Here is a 20,869-nt window from a genome sequence, read left to right as displayed (position 1 = left end):
TTGCTTCATTATACAAGTAGAAGGACATTTGTGCAAACAAACAATCAGGACACTCAGCAATGCACAGCACAGGCAGATGACTAGAGAATTAAAGATAGATTTTAGCAGAAGGAAGCTTGTAGCTAAGAACATTAATCATTTAAGAAACAGGCGCCTCTCAGCGTGGTTTGGTCCTCTCAGTCTATTGTTGTCTTCAGAAGGAAGTCCCCAAAGCATGTGACCCCTCAGGCCACTGGGTATGTGATGTCACTGCCTGTGACATCCCGGGGTCTCTTCCTGAGGCCTCTGATTGACCTCAGCAATCACATGACTACTGTAGCCAATCAGTACCTTTAGCACAAGGGATCTAGGATGTCACAACTGATGAGCAATTTTAATTTGAGAAGACAACAGAGCAGCAGGACTGGGCCACACTGGGAGGACAATGGAGCACCAGGGATAGGAGAATATGATTTTTTTCCCACCTCCCCTGACCTATTTTAAAAAATATTTATTTTGTCCAGACAACCTATTTAAATCACCTCCTTACACTGATATGAGAGCTATACATAGACTATAAAATACATTTTCAGTCATATATTTATGGCACCAGATTGCTGAACACCTGATCGATGGCTGCCTGCTTGAATGAGGCAGATTAATACTTAATAACCACTGGACAACAAGGCAAATCTGCTGTTATTAAGAGGTTAAAACTTTTTAGCAGTGGATGAATGGCCCAGTTACAGCACCATACAACCCCAGTTCACAGAGCAGTAATAGGTTGTCCTTCTATAGCTCCCTATTGTACCACTATTTGTCCCCCCTTTCATATAGAAAAATATGGCTGCTTTTTCATATTCAGTATGGATCCACCAAAACATAAAGTGTGTAATTTTTCATTGCATTTCTAATTATAGATGTATACTCCTCTAGAACCATTGCTGCTAAGGCAGATTACATCCACCATACAGTGGTGTACAGAGCACCAAATGGTTATGTCATGTACATGATTCATCATGTGCTAGTTCTCCTTGCCATACACAGTGCCCCTCCATCAGTAAGCATGTACCAGCCAGGAGTGCCATACAGGCAGCAAAAAGATTGCACGGAACAAATTGGTGTGACTTCATTTATGAAGATAATGGTGCTGTTTCCCTTATAACATTCAGTGTAAGTGAACCTATATACTGTTTTAGAGTATCTTAGGGAAAATTTTGATAAGGTGACCAACCCCTTTCATAGTCTTGGGGTACAAAACTGTACACATTCGGAAATATTCTCCTTTATACATTGTGAGAGTGAAGGATGTGGTCTGGGAAGACAGGTACATTCCAGCCAGGCACCTAAAGGGTGTATGGTAAAGACCCACACCAGGGAGGTCAGCTGGGTAATCAAGGCCTGATATAGTCTGTGTGTGAAGACTGGGAAGGGTGGCACCACACAGACAGAGCTGACCTGTTCAGACCAAATATACAAATCAGGTACTGTGCCACCCGTTGTTGCCAAGGTGGGAGTCTGGTAGCCAGGCTTCTGTATAGACAGGAAAAAGTTTGCTTGTATATAGTTTAGTTCTCAGCCGAGAAGGTTTTGTTTTGTTTATGTATGCCTCTGCCAAGGCAATTAATGCACTGCAAGTGAATAAAGCCTGAACTTGTGTGCAACCCAGTGTCTGTGTCCCTGTTTCCTGCACTGCTACCGAGCATCTACCTGAGCGGTTCCCCACAACATACATACAAACATAAATATGCATTTGCTTGAAAAAAAATTATGAATTTTTTTTTTTTTTTAGGTTCTTCACTTTGAAAGCTGTACAGATATCCATTCTGGATTTAAACAACTGCTATCTACACTCACTAGAACTGAGGAGTATATACTTAATATCAACAACACGCTCTTTGTGGAAGAAACATTTAACATCTCTGAAGTGAGATATCTATCTATCTATCTATCTATCTATCTATCTATCTATCTATTTGAGAATGCATTAATGGACAAAACAAGAGTAGATACTTGAGAGGCAAGCTGTCTCAGTACAAGTGATCTGTATAGAACCTCCGCATATCTAATATTGATGGCCTATCTTAACCACTTCCATATAGTCCATACACTATATACATCCAGAAGGTGGTTGTCTAGTTCTTCAAGGACCTACCGGTACGTCCAAGAAAATTCAGCCACACAAAATCGTGCAGCTGCTGAAATGGAGAGCCAGCTGTAACTTCAGCTGGAGCTCCTAGAGAGAAGGCAGGGAAGGTTTATTACCATCCCGATCACTGTATATACAGCGCTCAATGAGCACTATATACACTGCTATGAGTGCCGCCATGATGTGGTTTCCCTCTGACCCGACAGTCATGTGATCAGCATCTTATAACAGCTGCTGGGTCGTACACGACCTACAGGACCCAGATCAGCTCTACTAGTCCTATACTAACGTTCAGGAGGCTGGATTCCTCTTGTAACTGGGTCTAAATGTATCCCCCCCATGGGGCCACAATGTAAATAAATAAATAAATAGATAAATAAAACTAATAAAAACGTTAAACAAATGTAAATAAAATATTTAAAAAATAAATAAAATAATACACCAATAAAACGGCATTATTAAAGATTAAAGACTGTTTTATAAAGTTTTTTAGTAGCACTTTGTGTTATTAAATAAAAAAGAAAAGTGAAAAACACATGATCTGCAACATCTACAACAGAAAAAGCTGTATTTATGCACCGTGGGGCCTTAGGCTAAATGGGTTGTACAGGATTTTAAAAAAATATTGTTCACATATCCAAAAACTGAGCTTTCCCAATTTTCGAGGTGAGTCTAGTATTGCAATTAATCTCCCTTAAACATAATTTTTGGACAAAATCAGGCATATTTTTCTAATTCTGCAAAACTCCTTGAGGCGAAAGCCCCACATTGCTGAAAGGGATTTTTTTTGTTGTTGTAGAATTTGCTGCAGTTTTTAAAGACAAAGCCAGGAGCCAAAGACAGTATGACGACTTCCTTTATATTCCCCATTTCTTTTGTAGCCATTTTTAGATCTGGCTAAAAAAAAAAAAAAAAAAAGCTACAAAATCTGCAATAAAAAAGCTGTGTTTCTGCAAAGTGGATCCTCAGCCTTAAATAGTCTACTAGTATTAGCATACAGAGACTACTAGCCTGATTTCTTGAGTATTTTAATAAAACATTTTTGAAAAATTATCACCTTTTTTTGCACCACCAGAAGCAATTATATGTTATTTTATTTTATAGACATTCCTCAATGTTTCAAAAATATGGTATAGCTCAAATCCGGAAATAGTTGACTTTAAGAATAATCCAAAGACTACATGGAAATATATAGTCAATTGGCTGAAAGGAAAGACTAAAGGTAAGATGAATACTTTATGCATATATTTTTCACGTCTTTGCCTTTCTACACTTTTTAAGGAGATGCTCCAATCCAAAGTAGAAACTTGACTACACAAACAAAATGTATTGTAAACATATATGATACATGACCACCTTTATCTGGCTCTCAACACGGTATATGATCTTTTTTTTTTTGCCCTCTACAGTATATGACTTTTCTAAATGCCACCTCTACAATATATGACCACTTTCTTCTGCCCCACAATATTTGACCTCTTTTTATGGTCCCAAATAGTATATGACCGCCCTTTTTTTTAACCCCCCCCACACACACACACGACATATGATATATGATCCCCCTATCTATGGCTCCAAACAGTTTATGACTTTTTATATCTCCCCTCAACACAGTATATGATGCCCATACACAGTGCATGACCTTTTTTTTTTTTTTACGTTTAGGACCCCTTATTCCACCCGCCCCCAAACAGAGATTTTTTACTCACCTGTCCACGCTTCTTTCCTGGCCGTCCTATTCTGTTGCCCTCCAGGGTGTTCTGTAGACACTGTACGCAGTGTCCTAGCGTTCTACAGCATCATGTCATAAGTGTAGAGCTGCCTAGGTGAAGATGGCCAGGACAGGCACGTGGACAGGTGAGTAAAAATTATCAACAGCTGCTTATTGTAATAACACAATAAATAGCTGTCAATTACAAAATATGCCGACCCCTTTTATTGCATGAGGTGCTGACTGAGGCCATACCCTCTTAAAAGGTGCACCCCTATACACAGCCCTACACTGTCTGATTTACATGCACAATTAGCTGTGTAAATGTACGTGTTACACCTACAGCTCTGCACTTCATGAACTACGCATTTCCTTGTGCCGACATACACCATATAATAATCACTTTAGTGCCTAACAACACAGCATAATAACCCCCCATGCAACATAATGGCTCCCTCAGTACCCCACATGCTCAAATGTCCAGGGAGCAATTGGTGAGCTAAAAACTTTACGTACTACTCCAGTGTCTGACTTGATGTCAGCACTCAGCACCTGGAGCATAGTGGTAGCTAGTGAAATTGACTCTCCGCTCTCTCTCCAAAATGCCAATAAGTATCACCATAGGCACTGGTTGAAGCACTCATTGTGACTCTAAACTGCTGGGACAGCGTGATAAGGCAGGCAAGCTGTCTATAATAAAAGTAAGGAGGGTGTCCATGTCTATAAACAGGCATTTATCCTTATTGAACAGGAGGGTGGAAGGAAGCGTTCTGAGTCATGGCATGTACCCTTGGGGCATACAACCTGAGGTATGCATACTGAAGATCAGGAGGAACTAGTATACATAACACACATGGTTGTGCATTTTTTCAGACAGGCCTATCACAATTCCTAATGCAAACCCTTCTTGATGCCTTTTCAGCCTAACATATTTGTCCATGCTCTATCCACATGTTAAAGGACACTACTAGTGACGGCCCATAAAGCTTTGTTTGTGTAATGGCTGCAACCTCTATTACAAAATTGTCTGAACACTGTATAAGCAATGCCGCCCCTGCTACCTCTTGTGTCACCCCCTCTACCTCATAGATTGTAAGCTCTTGTGAGCAGGGCCCTCAGTCCCATTGTGTGAAATGACGTTCTTTGTTTTGTATCTGTCTGTATCTGAACCCTACAAATTGTACAGCGCTGCGGAATATGTTGGCGCTATATAAATAAAATTTATTATTATATTATTATTACTTGTTTTACACATACACACACAGTTCTATATACAGAATGGTGATAGATGCATGTCCTAGAGCCTGATGGTGAACCTATGGCACAGGTGCCAGAAGTGGCACTCAGAGTCCTCTCTGTGGACACCCATCTGTGGAACAGATTATACTATGTGGGGGCCACTGTGGAGCAAATTTTTCTGTGTTGGGGCCACTTTGCAGCAGATTATACTGTGTGGGGGCCACTGTGGAGCAGATTATACTGTGTGGGGGCCACTGTGGAGCAGATTATACTGTGTGGGGGCCACTGTAGAACAGATTTATTGTATAAGAGCCACTGTAAAGCAGATTGTACTGTGTAGGAGCCACTGTGGAGTAGATTGTACTGTGTGGGGTTCACTGTGGAACATATTTGACTATAATCACACAGTATCTGTTTTATAGCAGACTTGATATTATTACAGGTCACAACAATATTGCATGGTCACTATAAAACAGATCTGTGCTATGTAAATAGTGAACATTAATTGTTCAAAAGTACCAAATGCAGTAGAAATTTGTTTTCATTATTAAAAGCTCGGTAAAGCCCCATTGTCACAACCGTATTTTGCGGGTCCTAGACTAGATTGGGAGACCCCAATAACAGAGATCCAGACTGCTGATTGAGCGTTTACACACGGACATCGCTGGAACAACATTGACAATAATGGCGTTTGCCTGATATCTGTTGGGTGTCTGCCGTTTCAAAACTGAAATTGGTGGAAAGAAAGGTCCTCCGTGCAGGACTGAACCCAGCCTGACACAAACCAGCAAATGAAACCAAGGAAAAAAGTACATACAAATGATGAAATCAAGATAAAATGTGTGTTGACTAGAGATGGATGAACCTCTCAAAATTTATTTTGGGTTTAGGAAACTTGGGTCCCTGATTTTCAGCCGTTCAAGTTCGGTATGAACCATAACTTAAATTGGCTTAAAACATAGTGTAAATTATATTAGATTAAAGGGAATCTGTAACCTGGAAAATCATATCAAATTAGTGACAGTACCATGTAGGGTGGCTTTTACACTTTCCAAAGATACCTTTCTTATCCTACATTGCTGCTCCATTTTCATGAAAATCAATATTTTATTCTCATGCACAGCTAAAGTTATCTCAAAGTTATTTTGTTGCATTGCACAGTCTTCATAGATAAAATATTTTAGGGTAAGGTGTTATACCAAATAGACGGATATATCTGAAATGGGGTTTTGTAAATTATATATGTAGGAGTTCTTACTCTATCTAGGATGAGATCTTAGCAGCTCTTTCCAAGTATGTTTCTATTTTGCAACCTTCTAAGAAATTGAAGAACTATGTATAATTGTCAATTTTGGTATTCATTATATATAGAGAGATAGTTGATTAGTCCATAATATTTTCAGAGTTTTGTTCGTCTCCTCAGCCTTTTTTAAAATATGAATGTAATATTCTTATGCTTTTTTTGCCCTCTTGTATTTCTGCATCCCTCTGGCTTCCTTCCTTCATCTGTTGTATGCACCCTTGTCCTGTAGGATTTCTAAAATCATCTTTATGTATGCATAATTGTTGCAATTGATTTACCTTACTCTTGGACATATGTTGGATAACATTTGGATAACAATTGCAGCCTCATTGTTGAATAGTAATGCTCTGCCTGCGCGATGTTGTATTGCAGACTCACAGGCTAAGCGTTTGTCTTGGGCTGTCACGATAGCCAGCACAGGCTTGGGGGTTTGTCTCTGATGTCTCCATGCCTTCCTGAATAGAAAATTATAAATGCTGCTGCACACACTAAATAGTTCAAGAGAATGCAATTATTTATTCAAAAAACAGAGTAATAACGCCATGGACAAAAAAATGCGGTACCATTGTGGACCTACCATTTTTTTCCATGCCTTCCTGAGTCAGGCTTATGTATGGATTGGGATGTTGGGTATGATGTTGTGGGGTGAGTGGTGGTGGGCGTGTGCGGCAGGGGTCGGACGCCAGTCTTTGGTGCCTGTACCAGGGTGTGTCCATCCATCCATTGGGTGGATGCAAGTGGGAGAGCCTTATTTAAAGAGGGTAAGTAGCTATAGTCATGGTCGTAAGTGTTGCCGCCCCTAAAATGTTTAAAAAAAATAAAGTATTTCTCACATCTTTTTATACACACATTTATTTCATTTTGTGTGTATTGGAAAAACACAGAAATACAGAGAAAAAAAAGCCAAAAATTATATATTTTCAAACAAAACTCCAAAAATGGGCAGGACAAAATTACTGGCAGCCTCAGCTTAATATTTGGTTGCACACCCTTTGGAAAATTAACTGAAATCAATCAGTTACTTTAACCATTAACACCTCTCAATTGCAATTTTGAACCACTCTTCTTTTGCAAACTGCTCCAGGTCTCTCATATTTAAAGGGTGCATTCACATTGAGTATACGCTCACTGATTCTGAACGTGTAACTCGTTCCGAATCAGCAGCGTTAAAACAGATCCCATTGCTTTTTATGGGAGCCGCCGTACATGCGCTCCCCTAGAAATGAATGGGCTGCTTTTTTCCCTATTGCTTTCAATGTGATACGCGCTTATCACATTGAAAGCAATAGGGAAAAATGCAGCCTATTCATTTCCAGGGGAGCGCACGAATGCCGGCTCCCATGGAAAGCAATGGGATCTGTTTTAACGCCGCTTATTTGGAACGAGTTACACGTTCAGAATCAGTGAGCGTATACTCAGTGTGAATGTACCCAAAGGTCGCTTTCACCCAATGACAGTTTTAAGATCTCTCCACAGGCTTATTGCTGCCGCTTGAGAACTCTTCAGTGCTTTGTTTCCATTCATTTCTAGGTGCTTTTTGGAATATGTTTGAGGTCATTGTCCTACTGGAAGACCCATAATTTAGGGTGCAAACCCAGCTTTCTGACAGTGGGCCCTACATTGAGACCCAAAATCCCTTGGTAATCTATAGATTTCATGATGCCTTGCACACAGTCAAGGCACCCAGTGCCAGTGGCAGCAAAACAACCCCCGAAACATCTTTGAACCTCCACATTTGACTGTTTGGTACTGTGTTCTATTCTTTGTAGGCCTCATTCTGTCTTCAGTAAACAGTAGAATGATGTGCCTTGTCAAAAAGCTCTACCTTGGTTTCATCTGTCTGCAAGATGTTTTTGTAGAAGGATTATTTTGGCTTACTCACATACATTTTGGCAAACGGCAGTCTAGCTTTTTTATGTCTCTGTGTCAGAAGTGGGGTCCTCCTGGGTCTCCATAGCATCTCATTTCATTCAAATGTCAACAGTTTACGCTGGCACTTTTCTGTCCACATGTTTTGTGCGGAGACCGTGCGGAAAGCACATGTACACTGCTTGCCAATGTGTGCGGTAGTCCGTTCGGGGGGTCCCCATGTGGACTCCCCCGAATGGATTACCGACGCAGATGTGAACGAGGCCTTAAACAACACAGATATACAACTCTTTCCTGTCTATGATTTCTATCTTTCTGTAATTGCTTAAACAGCCTTTTGTTGGTTTCGTCAAAACACTGACACAGTGCCTCTTCACAAGTGGTTCCTTGAGTTTCTCCCCCCCCCCCCCCCCCAGACCCATGCAATCAGTAAAGGTCTGACTTGTAGACCAAATCTGTCACCAAATAAAAAGGCTGACTGATTTCACTGCATCTAAGTGCCGAATAATTCTGGAATGGTTTTGTATTTATGGCTCAAATAATATTGCTGGCACATAACTCTGGTGCCTTACATGTATTTTAAGGGTGCCTTCACACGGCGTAAGCGCGCCGCTCATTTAGACATGTATAAACGTGTCCGAGCGCAACGCTTCAAAACAGAGCCCATTGATTTCAATGGGTAGCACGCGTATATCGGCACCCATTGAAATCAATGGCTGTTTTGAAGCGCCGCACTCGGACACGTGTATACGTGTCTAAATGAGCGGCGCGCTTACGCCGTGTGAAGACACCCTAACTCTTTATTGATCTAAAAATGTAGCTTTATAAAACATTGTATTTTGTGGGTACAGATGACAAATTTCTTAATTACTTTTTTTGAAAGGTGAGATCAACAGAAAACATCAATTCTGGCATCTGAATTTTACAGTTTACGCCATTTATCATGTAGAATAAATAATGTACTAATTATATTTTAGGATTTGTTATGGATGCGATGATACCAATTATGTGTTTTTTTATATTTTTTCATTGATAAGGGGCAAAAAAATATTTTTTTTTTCTATAAAACCACTTAGGTACTGTGGTCAGCATTAACCACAGTCTCTAAGAGATTAAACGCAAGTATGCTTTCTGATTGATGATGATGGGATGTACATCATGAATCAAAATCCATGGTACCTCCTGTCCAGAGAACCTTGGGGTCCACTGTCACTGAGTTTTTTGCCGCTGATTTTGATGCAAAATCCAATTCAGAATCCATGTGGAAATTTTTTTTTTCCACGTGGATTCTGACACAGATTCAGCGTCAAATTCAGCGCCAAAAACTCAGTGTGAAGGGACCCTTAGTATTCCTGAAGCCCAGATTTTGGCCTCCTAGCCTACACTCTGTTTTGTGCGAGGACAACAACACATACAGTAAGAATGACTCAAGGAGTGTACAATGAGCCAAGCAGCCACTCCTATTCAAAAAAGTATGTGCCAAACTCACGTTGGGACATCAAAAATCAATGTTTGAATATTGATCAGAATCAAAACTGCATTAATGAGCTGTCATCTGCCTCACTCAGAGTATACAGTGTCTGAGACGAACTGAACTAGGCACACCACACCCTGGACTGCGCAAAGCAGAACTTAAGCCCCAGCCAAATTAATTTTTTTATGATCTTCAAATCCACAGCTGCACTGAACCAATGTTATTAACATCCACATTGTTCAGTAACAAACCACCTAGCCACCACCAAAGGTTGCTACATTCATGGCCTTGCAGCTTGTATGAGCATTGTACTGCCAAAGAACACTCTTCCACACCAGTAAATCTGCCTTCCTATGTGTGGCAATGTGATTATGATGCTCTGGAACCACACACTCCTTGCATGGCTAATGACAATCTCCTCGAGAAAATCCTCCCCATCAGGCCCGGGGCAGCCACCCCCTCTGCTTCCCCACTAGCTGCTCCTCTGGTCCCAAGTCAAGAAGCTACATAATGCCACTGGTTTCCTTTTTTTGTGGGGCCTTATGAGCTACTGCAGAGAGATACATGTTACCAAAATAGGATAGTCCTGCACCTGAATCATCTGAGTGGGACGAGTTGCAGGACTCCCCTGATTCATTCAGTGCAGACCTATTTACATAACTACCCACTGACCAAGGTTGGGCCCTGCTCTCTGGATTATGCTTCACCCTGCCCCACCATAGCTACATTTTGGGGGCAGGTGGAAGCATAAAGTTTATGGGGTGTGGCGCACTAGCAGATCTATATTTGATTACCAATAATTATGGCACTCAAGGCTATCACATTAAAAGGGCTCTATCACTAGGAAAAGTCATTTTTAACTAATCCCATCCTTGCATAGGCTTTAGAAAGGCTATTCCACACCTACCTTTAGTATGTAAATTGACTCAGTGGTTTCTGAATAAGTCAGTTTTTATTCATATGCTAATTAGACTGTTGCACGATACATCATGCACTCCTCTCCTATTGTTTCCTATGCACAGGCTGCTGCTGCTGATGAGCTTCCTGTTTGCACACACCTAGGAGATAATAGGAGAGACAAGTGCTGCTGGGAACTTCCTGTGCTGGCTGGAAGCTCATTAGCATATGAATAAACACGGACTGATTCAGAAACCACTGAGGCAATCTACATACAGTCCTATGAAAAAGTTTGGGCACCCCTATTAATCTTAATCATTTTTAGTTCTAAATATTTTGGTGTTTGCAACAGCCATTTCGGTTTGATATATCTAATAACTGATGGACACAGTAATATTTCAGGATTGAAATGAGGTTTATTGTACCAACAGAAAATGTGCAATATACATTAAACCAAAATTTGACCGGTGCAAAAGTATGGGCACCTCAACAGAAAAGTGACATTAATATTTAGTAGATCCTCCTTTTGCACAGATAACAGCCTCTAGTCGCTTCCTGTAGCTTTTCAGCAGTTCCTGGATCCTGGATGAAGGTATTTTGGACCATTCCTCTTTACAAAACAATTCAAGTTCAGATAAGTTTGATGGTCGCCGAGCATGGACAGCCCGCTCTCAAATGATCTGAAAACAAAGACTGTTCACATAGTTGTTGCAGATGGTGTCACTGTGCATCGGTCAACAATACAGCGCACTTTTCACAAGGAGAAGCTGTATGGGAGAGTGATGAGAAAGAAGACGTTTCTGCAAGCACGCCACAAACAGAGTCGCCTGAGGTACGCAAAAGCACATTTGGACAAGTCAGCTTCATTTTGGAAGAAGGTCCTGTGGACTGATGAAACAAAGATTGAGTTGTTTGGTCATACAAAAAGGCGTTATGCATGGCGTCCAAAAAAACAGCATTCCAAGAAAAACACTTGCTACCCACTGTAAAATTTGGTGGAGGTTCCATCATGCTTTGGGGCTGTGTGGCCAATGCCGGCACTGGGAATCTTGTTAAAGTTGAGGGTCGCATGGATTCCATTCAGTATCAGCAGATTCTTGAGAATAATGTTCAAGAATCAGTGACGAAGTTGAAGTTACGCCGGGGATGGATATTTCAGCAAGACAATGATCCAAAACAACGCTCCAAATCGACTCAGGCATTGATGCAGAAGAACAATTACAATGTTCTGGAATGGGCATCCCAGTCCCCAGACCTGAATATCATTGAACATCATGAACAATATGATTTGAAGTGGGCTGTCCATGCTCGGCGACCATCAAACTTAACTGAACTTGAATTGTTTTGTAAAGAGGAATGGTCCAAAATACCTTCATCCAGGATCCAGGAACTGATTAAAAGCTACAGGAAGCGACTAGAGGCTGTTATCTTTGCAAAAGGAGGATCTACTAAATATTAATGTCACTTTTCTGTTGAGGTGCCCATACTTTTTCTCCAGTCAAATTTTGGTTTAATGCATATTGCACATTTTCTGTTAGTACAATAAACCTCATTTCAATCCTGAAATATTACTATGTCCATCAGTTATTAGATATATCAAACTGAAATGGCTGGTGCAAACACCAAAATATTTAGAACTAAAAATGATTAAGATTAATAGGGGTGCCCAAACTTTTTTATAGGACTGTACTAAAGATAAGTGTGGAATAGCCTTTCTAAAGCCTATGCAAGTATGTGATTAGTTAAAAATGACTTTTCCCAATGATAGAGCCCCTTTAACCCTTTCACTGCCAATCTTGTAGCTCTACGTCCTCCCAGGGTGTCACTTGCATAGCTGAGGACGTAGAAGGTACGTGCTTACTTCTGATGCCCATATCTCCTGACTCGTTTGGCCTATGAAGATAATTTTAGATTCATTTTAAAGATGAGAATCTAATCTTTAAAATGACACCAAGATCTTCATGTTAACCCTTATTGTGCCAAAGCGATTCACTGTTGAAAACGCTATTGGGGATTTAGATCTCATTGAAGATCTCAATTCCCGACAGCGTTTTTCGCTAAAAATCTGTAAGGGCTATCATAAAGATCTCGGTGTCATTTTAAAGATGAGATTCTCATCTTTAAAATGAATCTAAAATTATCTTCATAGGCCAAACGAGTCCTGAGATACAGGACTTTAAAGTGTCCTCCCCTGTCTTGGGAAGCATTAGTGAGACAGGAAGGGGAGAAGGACTTGCAGCTGCTGCAGCGTGCAGGAGACACAGAGATAGAGAAACATTTTCTCTAATCTTTGTGGACAACCTATATGTGACCCTAGGAGGAGGGGGGAGGAGGGATTTAGTCCCTATTTCCCCCCTCCTGTCAATCAGATAGTATACTGATTTGCTGTCTGATTGTCACATACAGGTATAATATAATTCACCCTGAGCTTTACTAGTGGGGTATTCTTATGTTATACCTCCTGAACACAACCAGGAAGGTTATTGGCGCTGTGACCCAGACATTTACTATTGTCCAGGTCGCAGCGCCAAAAAAAAGTCGCACCAAACACTTACACAACACATACAAAGTCATGAATAAAGTTTACATTTCACCCAATCCCTGTCCTGTCTATACCTGAGCTTTCTACAGTAAAATACGCCTCAAGCGATATCCGTTACACGCTAAAATAATAGTAATAACGATTATCACTAGAGATGAACGTATAGATTGCTAAAATTTTTATAGGGGGATGGAAAATAATATTTTTATGCAAAGTCCTATTTCATTTGCATGCACAAAATGGAATGGCGCATTTCTGCGATTTTGGCGTTTCTTTAACACCCGCCCCTGTAAATATATACATGTGTGGTATGTATGAACTCCTCACATATTGCAGTTTTTTGGAAAGTACATTATGTTTGCAGAAAGGGATTGCTTGAGCCGCACTTTAGTGGCAAATTTGAATTTTTGTGCAATTTTTGCTAGCAATCTCTGTTTGCCGCAACATTGCATGAAGGTGGTTGTATATATGAACTATTAAATTGTGTTTTTATATACGGTATGCTGTGTACTCTGAAAAAAGTTAGATTTTGGTATCACAGTCACCGTTTGGTAGGTGCAGTATAGCTTTTTAACATATTAGTGAATAACAGCAAAATCCTGCCTATCTTCTGTATTAGGGTTTTTGGGAGTCCGAGCTCTTGTTGTAGTTGATGTTTGTGGTACATATACTATATATACACATTGTATACACCTTAACTTATTATTTTAGATGTATTTTGTATATGAATCTGAGATTGAACATGAGTTTTAGGTGCAAATATGTGTTTTAGTGAATTTTTTTTTAAAAAAAAAAAAAAATGTTTTGTGTTTGTCACTAAGTTGCATGAAGGTGGATGTGGCTATTGATGACCCATTGATATATATGTAATCTTCAGGTTGTCTACTTTCAAAAAAATATATAGGGTTTAGGGGTTCACTTGCTTTTCATGGTGTGTAATCCCTACATTTTATAGGATGATACTTTTTTAGCATTTCCAGCTTCAAAGCAGATTTTTGTTCCTTCCAGTTCTAGCAATTTTCTGAAGACATGTGCATGCAGGTTCAGGCCATAGTGATATGTATGAACTCTGCACATGTTGAATTCTTATTTTTAGGAGGTTTGGTGCATATAATTTATTGTTTGGTTTCCACTTTTAACAGCTAATATAAATTTATTTGCATTTTTTCATAAAACATTCACTTTAAATCAAAATTGCATGAAGGTGCCTGTTCGTATACAGTACCAAGTTGCATTGAGACAATGCTGCAGGTGTCTACTTTAAGAAAATATATAGGTATGGGGGGGTTGGATGCTTTTTTAATGTTGCAATTTAGCTTTGATTTGTCCATCTCAAAACTGTGAAAATTGCTCTGGCTACTGGAGGTGCAAAATTTCCAGAGACCCTTGGCAGCGAAAAGGTTAATATGGACGGTCCCACTCGGGCCACAAGATCTTTCAGTGGGTGAATTTCATCAACGAAACCCTCACTCCTTATTATAACTGTAGATTCAATAAGGGACAGGATCTAACATAGAAAACAATGTATGCTTACTGCTATTAATATAAATAACATATTATAGTTTTTGACCATTTGTAATCTAACAGTATTAAAAACATCATCTTTGATGATATATATATGACCACATAAACATGCAGAGATTCTAAAGGCGTGGATTTTACTCCTGTGTTCTTTTTCAGGTATCTTTCAAAATCTGCCTGAGAAATCTGTTGATAATGATACAAAGCTAGTAGTTGTGAACACAGCATATTTATTAGCCAACTGGACACAGAGCTTTCCCATGATCAAAACAAAAAAAGGATTATTTACACTGAGCAATGTAAGTAGTATTGGATGATGTATGGAATATATAGAACAAAACTGCATCATTAGGTATATTATGTATTCTGCTATTAGAAGGTTATACCGCAATGAAAAGAACATCAACTTAATCAATGTTATTTTTAAATTCTCAAATTATACATTTTTCAATATTTTAAAGGGATCCTATCATTCAATTACTTTTTTTTATCATTAACATGTCAATATAGCCTTAAAAAAGGTTATCCTTCTCCTACCTTTCGTTGTCTTCTCGCGCCCCTGTTTGCTTGAAAATCCGGTTTTTGACGGTATGTTAATAAGTAGAGATGAGCGAACAGTAAAATGTTCGATATTCGTTTCTAATAGCCGCTCAATATTCGACTATTCGAACGAATATCGAACCCCGTTATAGTCTATGGGAGAAAATGCTTCGCTACAGGGGATCCCACCATTCGACTCAGGAGAGTCACCAAGTCCACTAAGACACCCCAGGAAATGATGCCAACACCCTGGAAAGCAACTTGGGCAGCAGGGGAAGCATGTCTGAGGGCATCAAGTACCTTTATTATGTCGGGATCCCTGTCAGCTTGCGATATGCCGGAGCTGACTTTTTCCCATAGGAATGCATTGACCAGCGTTGATTGGCCAGTGTACAGCATTCGGCCAATCAACGCTGGTTCTGCCTGAGGGGGCGGAGTCTAAAATCGGTCCACAGCAGTTTCCATTCTGGTCCAATTTTAGACTCCGCCTCCTCCGGCAGAACCAGCGTTGATTGGCCGAATGTTGCACAGTGGCCAATCAACACTGGTCAATGCATTCCTATGGCGAGATGAAGCAGAGCTATCCGTGCGGTTAGCTCGGCTACTCCGGACACCGGAGATGAAACAGAGCTCAGCTCTGCTACACCCAACCATCCCTCCAGCTACTCCTCCTGTCACACACATCTCTGGTGTAACAGAGCTCAGCACACACTCAGCTCTGCTACATCTGTACACTCTGTTGTAGAGATGTAGTAGAGCTGAGTGTGCGCTGAGCTCTGCTACACACGAGATGTGTGTGACAGGAGGAGTAGATGGAGGGATGGTTGGGAGTAGGGCAGAGCTGCTACACCAGAGATGTAGCAGAGCTGGCCGATGTTAGCAGTCCGATGCAGCAGAGCTGAGTGTGTTAGTCTGCGGCATCAGACTGCTACATCTGCTAGCTCTCCTACATCGGGCCGCATGCTCAGCTGAACTACTCCGGAGTAGTTGAGCGGAGTGTGCAGTATCGTCTGCAGAGTGTAGTTGAGCTGAGTGTGTAGTATCGGACAGTGTGCAGCATCGTCTGCAGAGTGTAGTTGAGCTGAGTGTGTAGTATCGTCTCCCCACCCAATACCCGCCCACACTCTCCTAAGCCCTGCCTTCTCTATAATACTAGTCGGGGAGAGGGGGCGGGGCTTAGCACACTGCACACTGTCCGATACTGCACAATCAGCTCAACTACACTCTGCAGACAATACTGCACACTGTCCAATACTGCACACTCAGCTCAACTACACTCTGCAGACGATACTGCACACTCAGCTCAACTACTCCAGAGTATTGTAAGCGGCCATTTTCTTGTGGCCGGCGTGCATGCGAAGTTTATCCCAGACAACCACTTTAACCTGCCCCCATACAGTGTAACATCTCCTTTACTGGTCCCCACACAGTAAAAAGACTTCTATACTGTTCCCAACAAAGTTAAAAGTCTCCTTTACTGATGCCCACACAGTAAAAATGTCTCCTTGCTGACTTCCACAAGTATATTGCCATCTTTATTGGCTCACACACACAGAATAACTCCACCTTCACTGACACTCATAAGTATATTACCTCCTTTATTGGTCCCACACTGTATACTGTCCCTATTACTGGCCTCCACACTGATAATGCCCACTTTATTGGTCCTCACACAGTATACTGCCCACTTAATTGCCCCCCCACAGTATATATCCTCTTTTATTTCTCCACACCTAGTGGACTTCCAATTTATTGAACCCCCCATACAGAATATTTCCCCTTGGTTTCCAGGCTACCTCTCTTCTGACCCATCATTCAGGGTAGCATTGCCCACCAGAGTAAGAAAGAGGATTGTTTAAACCAATAAACCTTCCACTTGTGTAAGCTACAGATAGATAAACAATTAAAATAATGAACACCTGTTTATTGTTTCCTAAAGCACCTGTTAAACAGCGAGCGGCTCCCAATGAAGTGAATGGGAACTTTTTTTGCAGGTGGATTTTGAGGAGGATTCTGCATCAGAATCCACCTGCAAAAAAACTCTGTGTGAAGTAGCCCTTAGAAGTAAGCAAGTACAGTAGTGCAGACCTTGACAAGTACAAAGAATTGATACTGTAAGGGTATTGGAATATTGTACAAATTTTCTTTATACAAAGTATAATATTTATGACATAGTTTACATGTGTGTGAATATAATGTACATTCAACTTTTTCTTTCTCTTCTTTTTAGAATGAAAAAGTATATACAGAGTTGATGAGTGTAGGGGGTAATTTTAATATCAGTGAAATAAAGAATGAAATGATAAGTATAATTGAACTTCCATATGGAAAAATGAAAAATCTGCGTATGTATGTCATTCTACCAAATGCATATGATGGCATAAAAAAGGTAAGTTTTATAACCACTGAGATATGTCATGATGTAAGCATTCGTCCATGGCATCAAAGTGGTTATCAGCAGCAACAACACTGATGCATCCTGTATAAAACTCCTGAGCTCTCTCTGTACTCCCTGTCCGTCATTTTGATGCAGAATCGTTTCAAATAGTGAGAAGTAGTTCAACCCCACCACATTCTACATTATCCTGCAGGCCTCATGTTTCAAGCAATATGGGAAAGAAAAGGATCTCTCAACTAACTCTTTTTTTGCCATATTACATCTGGCACTATGTTTCAGGGTTCATTCTGTTCCTCCTACTCTGCCATCACCATCCTTAATTTCCTGTACAACCTTTCTGCAACTTCTGCAACTCTGTCTTCACCAGAAAGAGACATCCTCCTCCCCATTGTCTTTCTTGCAGCCACGCTATATCCACAACTAGTTTCATCAGCATGCCAAATACTCATCATCACTGTCTGCTTCTCCCCCTCTTCCTTCTTTATTTTAATGTCTGGCATCCATAAGAGAATGTTTATCCAGAAAACAGCAATATGTGACCAGTGATCTAGTAGTTTGTCAACTTAGTTAACCTTTTACTACGTCCGTCAAGTGAAGCTTATAACGTCTTTGCTGCTCCACTGATTCTGGCACAGTTTAATTTTCTAAAATGAGACTTCACCTAGATGTCATTTCAGTTGCACAGTGGGGTAATTTATCAGTCACTCTATGACAGAGGGGTGAAAATGTGTCCCGGCAAAGATGCAACATATCCCCAATTCTGCATTTTGCTTGCAACATTAAACAAAAGTAGGAAGAGTTGAATGTGACACCTCGCCCCCAGTGTGTCTACAGTATATAAAAATTAACTGGGTACAGAGACATCAACTTGGGAGAGCCCTTCACAGGGAGATTCATTAATGGCAGATCACAACAAAGATCGGAGTGGTCTTTTCAAAGGGCATGGTCATTATAAAAGTAGATCACTACATAGTAGACCCTAAATAAAATAAATAATTTCACAATTTTTATTTATGCAATTTAGTGATCATGTTAAATATTGTATGAAATTTATTGTATATAACCGTTACAGTGATTACCATTATAATTGTGATGGCTTACTCTAACCTTAGGATAGGCCATCGATATTAAATCTGCGGGGTCTAAAAGTCACTCAGGACCCCAGCAGATCAGCTGTTCCATGCTGTTAGCCACAATGCTCACTCTCCGTAAAAAGAGTAGTAATAGCTTCAGGTATTGCAGGATTGTCCATAGACTTCAGACTTCATAGGCGCAGTGTTAAAGTACCCAAAGCTATATCTTCTACAGCAAATGACCACCAGTAGCAGCCCCAGAACAGGTGATCTACAGGGGTCCCTACCGTCGGGGCATTGCAGATCAAATAGAGAGAGCTTATCCTATGGATAGGCCATGAAAATTACAAAGGTGGATAACATTTAAGAATGCTCTCTCAGCAATCCATTTTTGTATTACTCATTATTGCTGAACCATTTATATTTCAGATACAACAAAACCTATCATATGAGAAACTGGATAACTGGACCAACCCAGACAATATGAAGAAAACATTCACTGAGGTTTATCTGCCTCACTTCAAGATAGACAGCAGCTATTCAATGAAGGACATCTTGCGTCACATGGGAATGACCGATGTTTTCAGTTACACAAAGTCAAACCTGTCTGAAATATCCCCTGAAAGTTTGTATGTGTCAGACGTCATGAATATGGTAACTGTGGAGGCAGATGAAGATGGTACTGAAGAAGTAACTAATGCTGATGATAATTTGGCATTTCTGTACTTACAGCTTCCACAAAAGACCTTCAAAGCAGATCATCCATTCATCTTCATTATACGAGATCTGCTGAGTAAATGCTTTCTCTTTTATGGAGTATTTCAAAAGCCATGATTAAAAACAAGTGTTAAAATCTGCAGCAATAATTGACGTATTTGCAGAGTTTCCTATCCAGGATGTGGATGGGATTTGTGTAATTCTTATTCACATTGCTGCTTATATAAATTGCAGTTCAGATGATGACAAGATATAAGACATTTGCAGCATTTTCTTATGCTTACCACAATTTTTCATGAATATAGTTATCCGCTCATTACAGCTTCTTTTCTGAGTTACTCTGTCCATGGACTGATTGCACTGGGTGCTAATGCTGGGTCTTCTTGTGTACTGTATATAGTGTCAGTGATCATCTAGAATACTGGTACTCAAGGCAAAGTACGCGTACCCCTGGAAGTACATCCAACTATTGCCAGGGGTACCCCTCTCCCCTAATGTTAGTTTGTGGGGCTTGTCACCCATGAACTAGAATTATACTCTCTATATTGAACAGAGGCCATGGGGAGGTGATCAAATACAACAAACTTTGTTACTCACTGCTCCTCATGCTCTTCCAGCCTCCACAGATGATGACAGGGACCATTGAGGCTGAAGGCTCAAGTAGGTCATGTGATATAATTACGTAATGGTCACTATGTGACTGCTGAGGCTGACCTCATCTTTAGAGGGTAGAAGAACACAGGGAGCAGCGCTGGAGCCCAGGGGAGGTGAGTAACATTGTTTGTTATGTTTATTCACCTCCCCAAACACTATGGGATCTGAAGAGAATCCAGAGTATAATTATAGTTCATGGGTGACAAACCCTCCCAGAAAAAATGTAATGCAATGTAGAGGCTGCTATGGAACATTATGCTGCCTGGAGGAGCTACAATGGGACATAACACATGGATGGGCTTCTATGATACATTGTGTGGCCTGGAGGGGCCACTATGGGACATTATACTGAAAGGGGGTTGCTTTGGTACTGTGGGGTTTTTGTTTTACATGTGAAAGCCATTATATCACATGTTGGGATGTGATGTTGGGATGTTTTCTCACTACAGGGTACTTGAAAAGGTTGTGAAACACTGCTGTAGAGCGGTTATCACTTTTTGTAGCAGTTCTCTCCACTAGAATAAGGGGATTTTCCAAGACCTACATATTGATGGCCTATCCTTAGGATAGGTCTTCAATATATGATCAACAGGGTTCCAACACCCAGTTGCAGAGGCAGAAGCATTCCAGTGAGATCTTCATGGAATGCCAGGTACAGGCTATACATTGCATATTGACTGTGCTTGGCCTTGTAGCTCAGCCCTCTTTACTTGATTGGCTTTGCTACGAGAACAAGACTTAGTGGGTTTGTGAGCAGTATGTCTAAACTATTCGTGAAACCCCCAAACATAATAAGACACATT

The 20,869-nt window shown here is 40.5% G+C and overlaps 1 protein-coding gene across 1 annotated transcript in view; it reads left to right on the top strand.

Moving 5' to 3' along the window:
- Nucleotides 1-19,529, top strand: part of LOC142200525 (ovalbumin-related protein Y-like) — a 65,760-nt gene extending 46,231 nt beyond the window's left edge. Inside the window, exons 3-7 of the mRNA XM_075270952.1 lie at nt 1,772-1,906; nt 3,233-3,350; nt 14,844-14,983; nt 17,455-17,613; nt 19,125-19,529. Coding sequence (XP_075127053.1) covers nt 1,772-1,906; nt 3,233-3,350; nt 14,844-14,983; nt 17,455-17,613; nt 19,125-19,529 — 957 coding nt within the window. The remainder of the gene's footprint in view (nt 1-1,771; nt 1,907-3,232; nt 3,351-14,843; nt 14,984-17,454; nt 17,614-19,124) is intronic.
- The last annotated feature ends 1,340 nt before the right edge of the window (nt 19,530-20,869 follow it).

This window comes from Leptodactylus fuscus, chromosome 4, assembly GCF_031893055.1.
Source record: "Leptodactylus fuscus isolate aLepFus1 chromosome 4, aLepFus1.hap2, whole genome shotgun sequence".
Classification (NCBI taxonomy): Eukaryota; Metazoa; Chordata; class Amphibia; order Anura; family Leptodactylidae; genus Leptodactylus; species Leptodactylus fuscus.
Note: the sequence above shows the minus strand (reverse complement) of the source record. Positions and strands in the feature narration are given on the sequence as shown.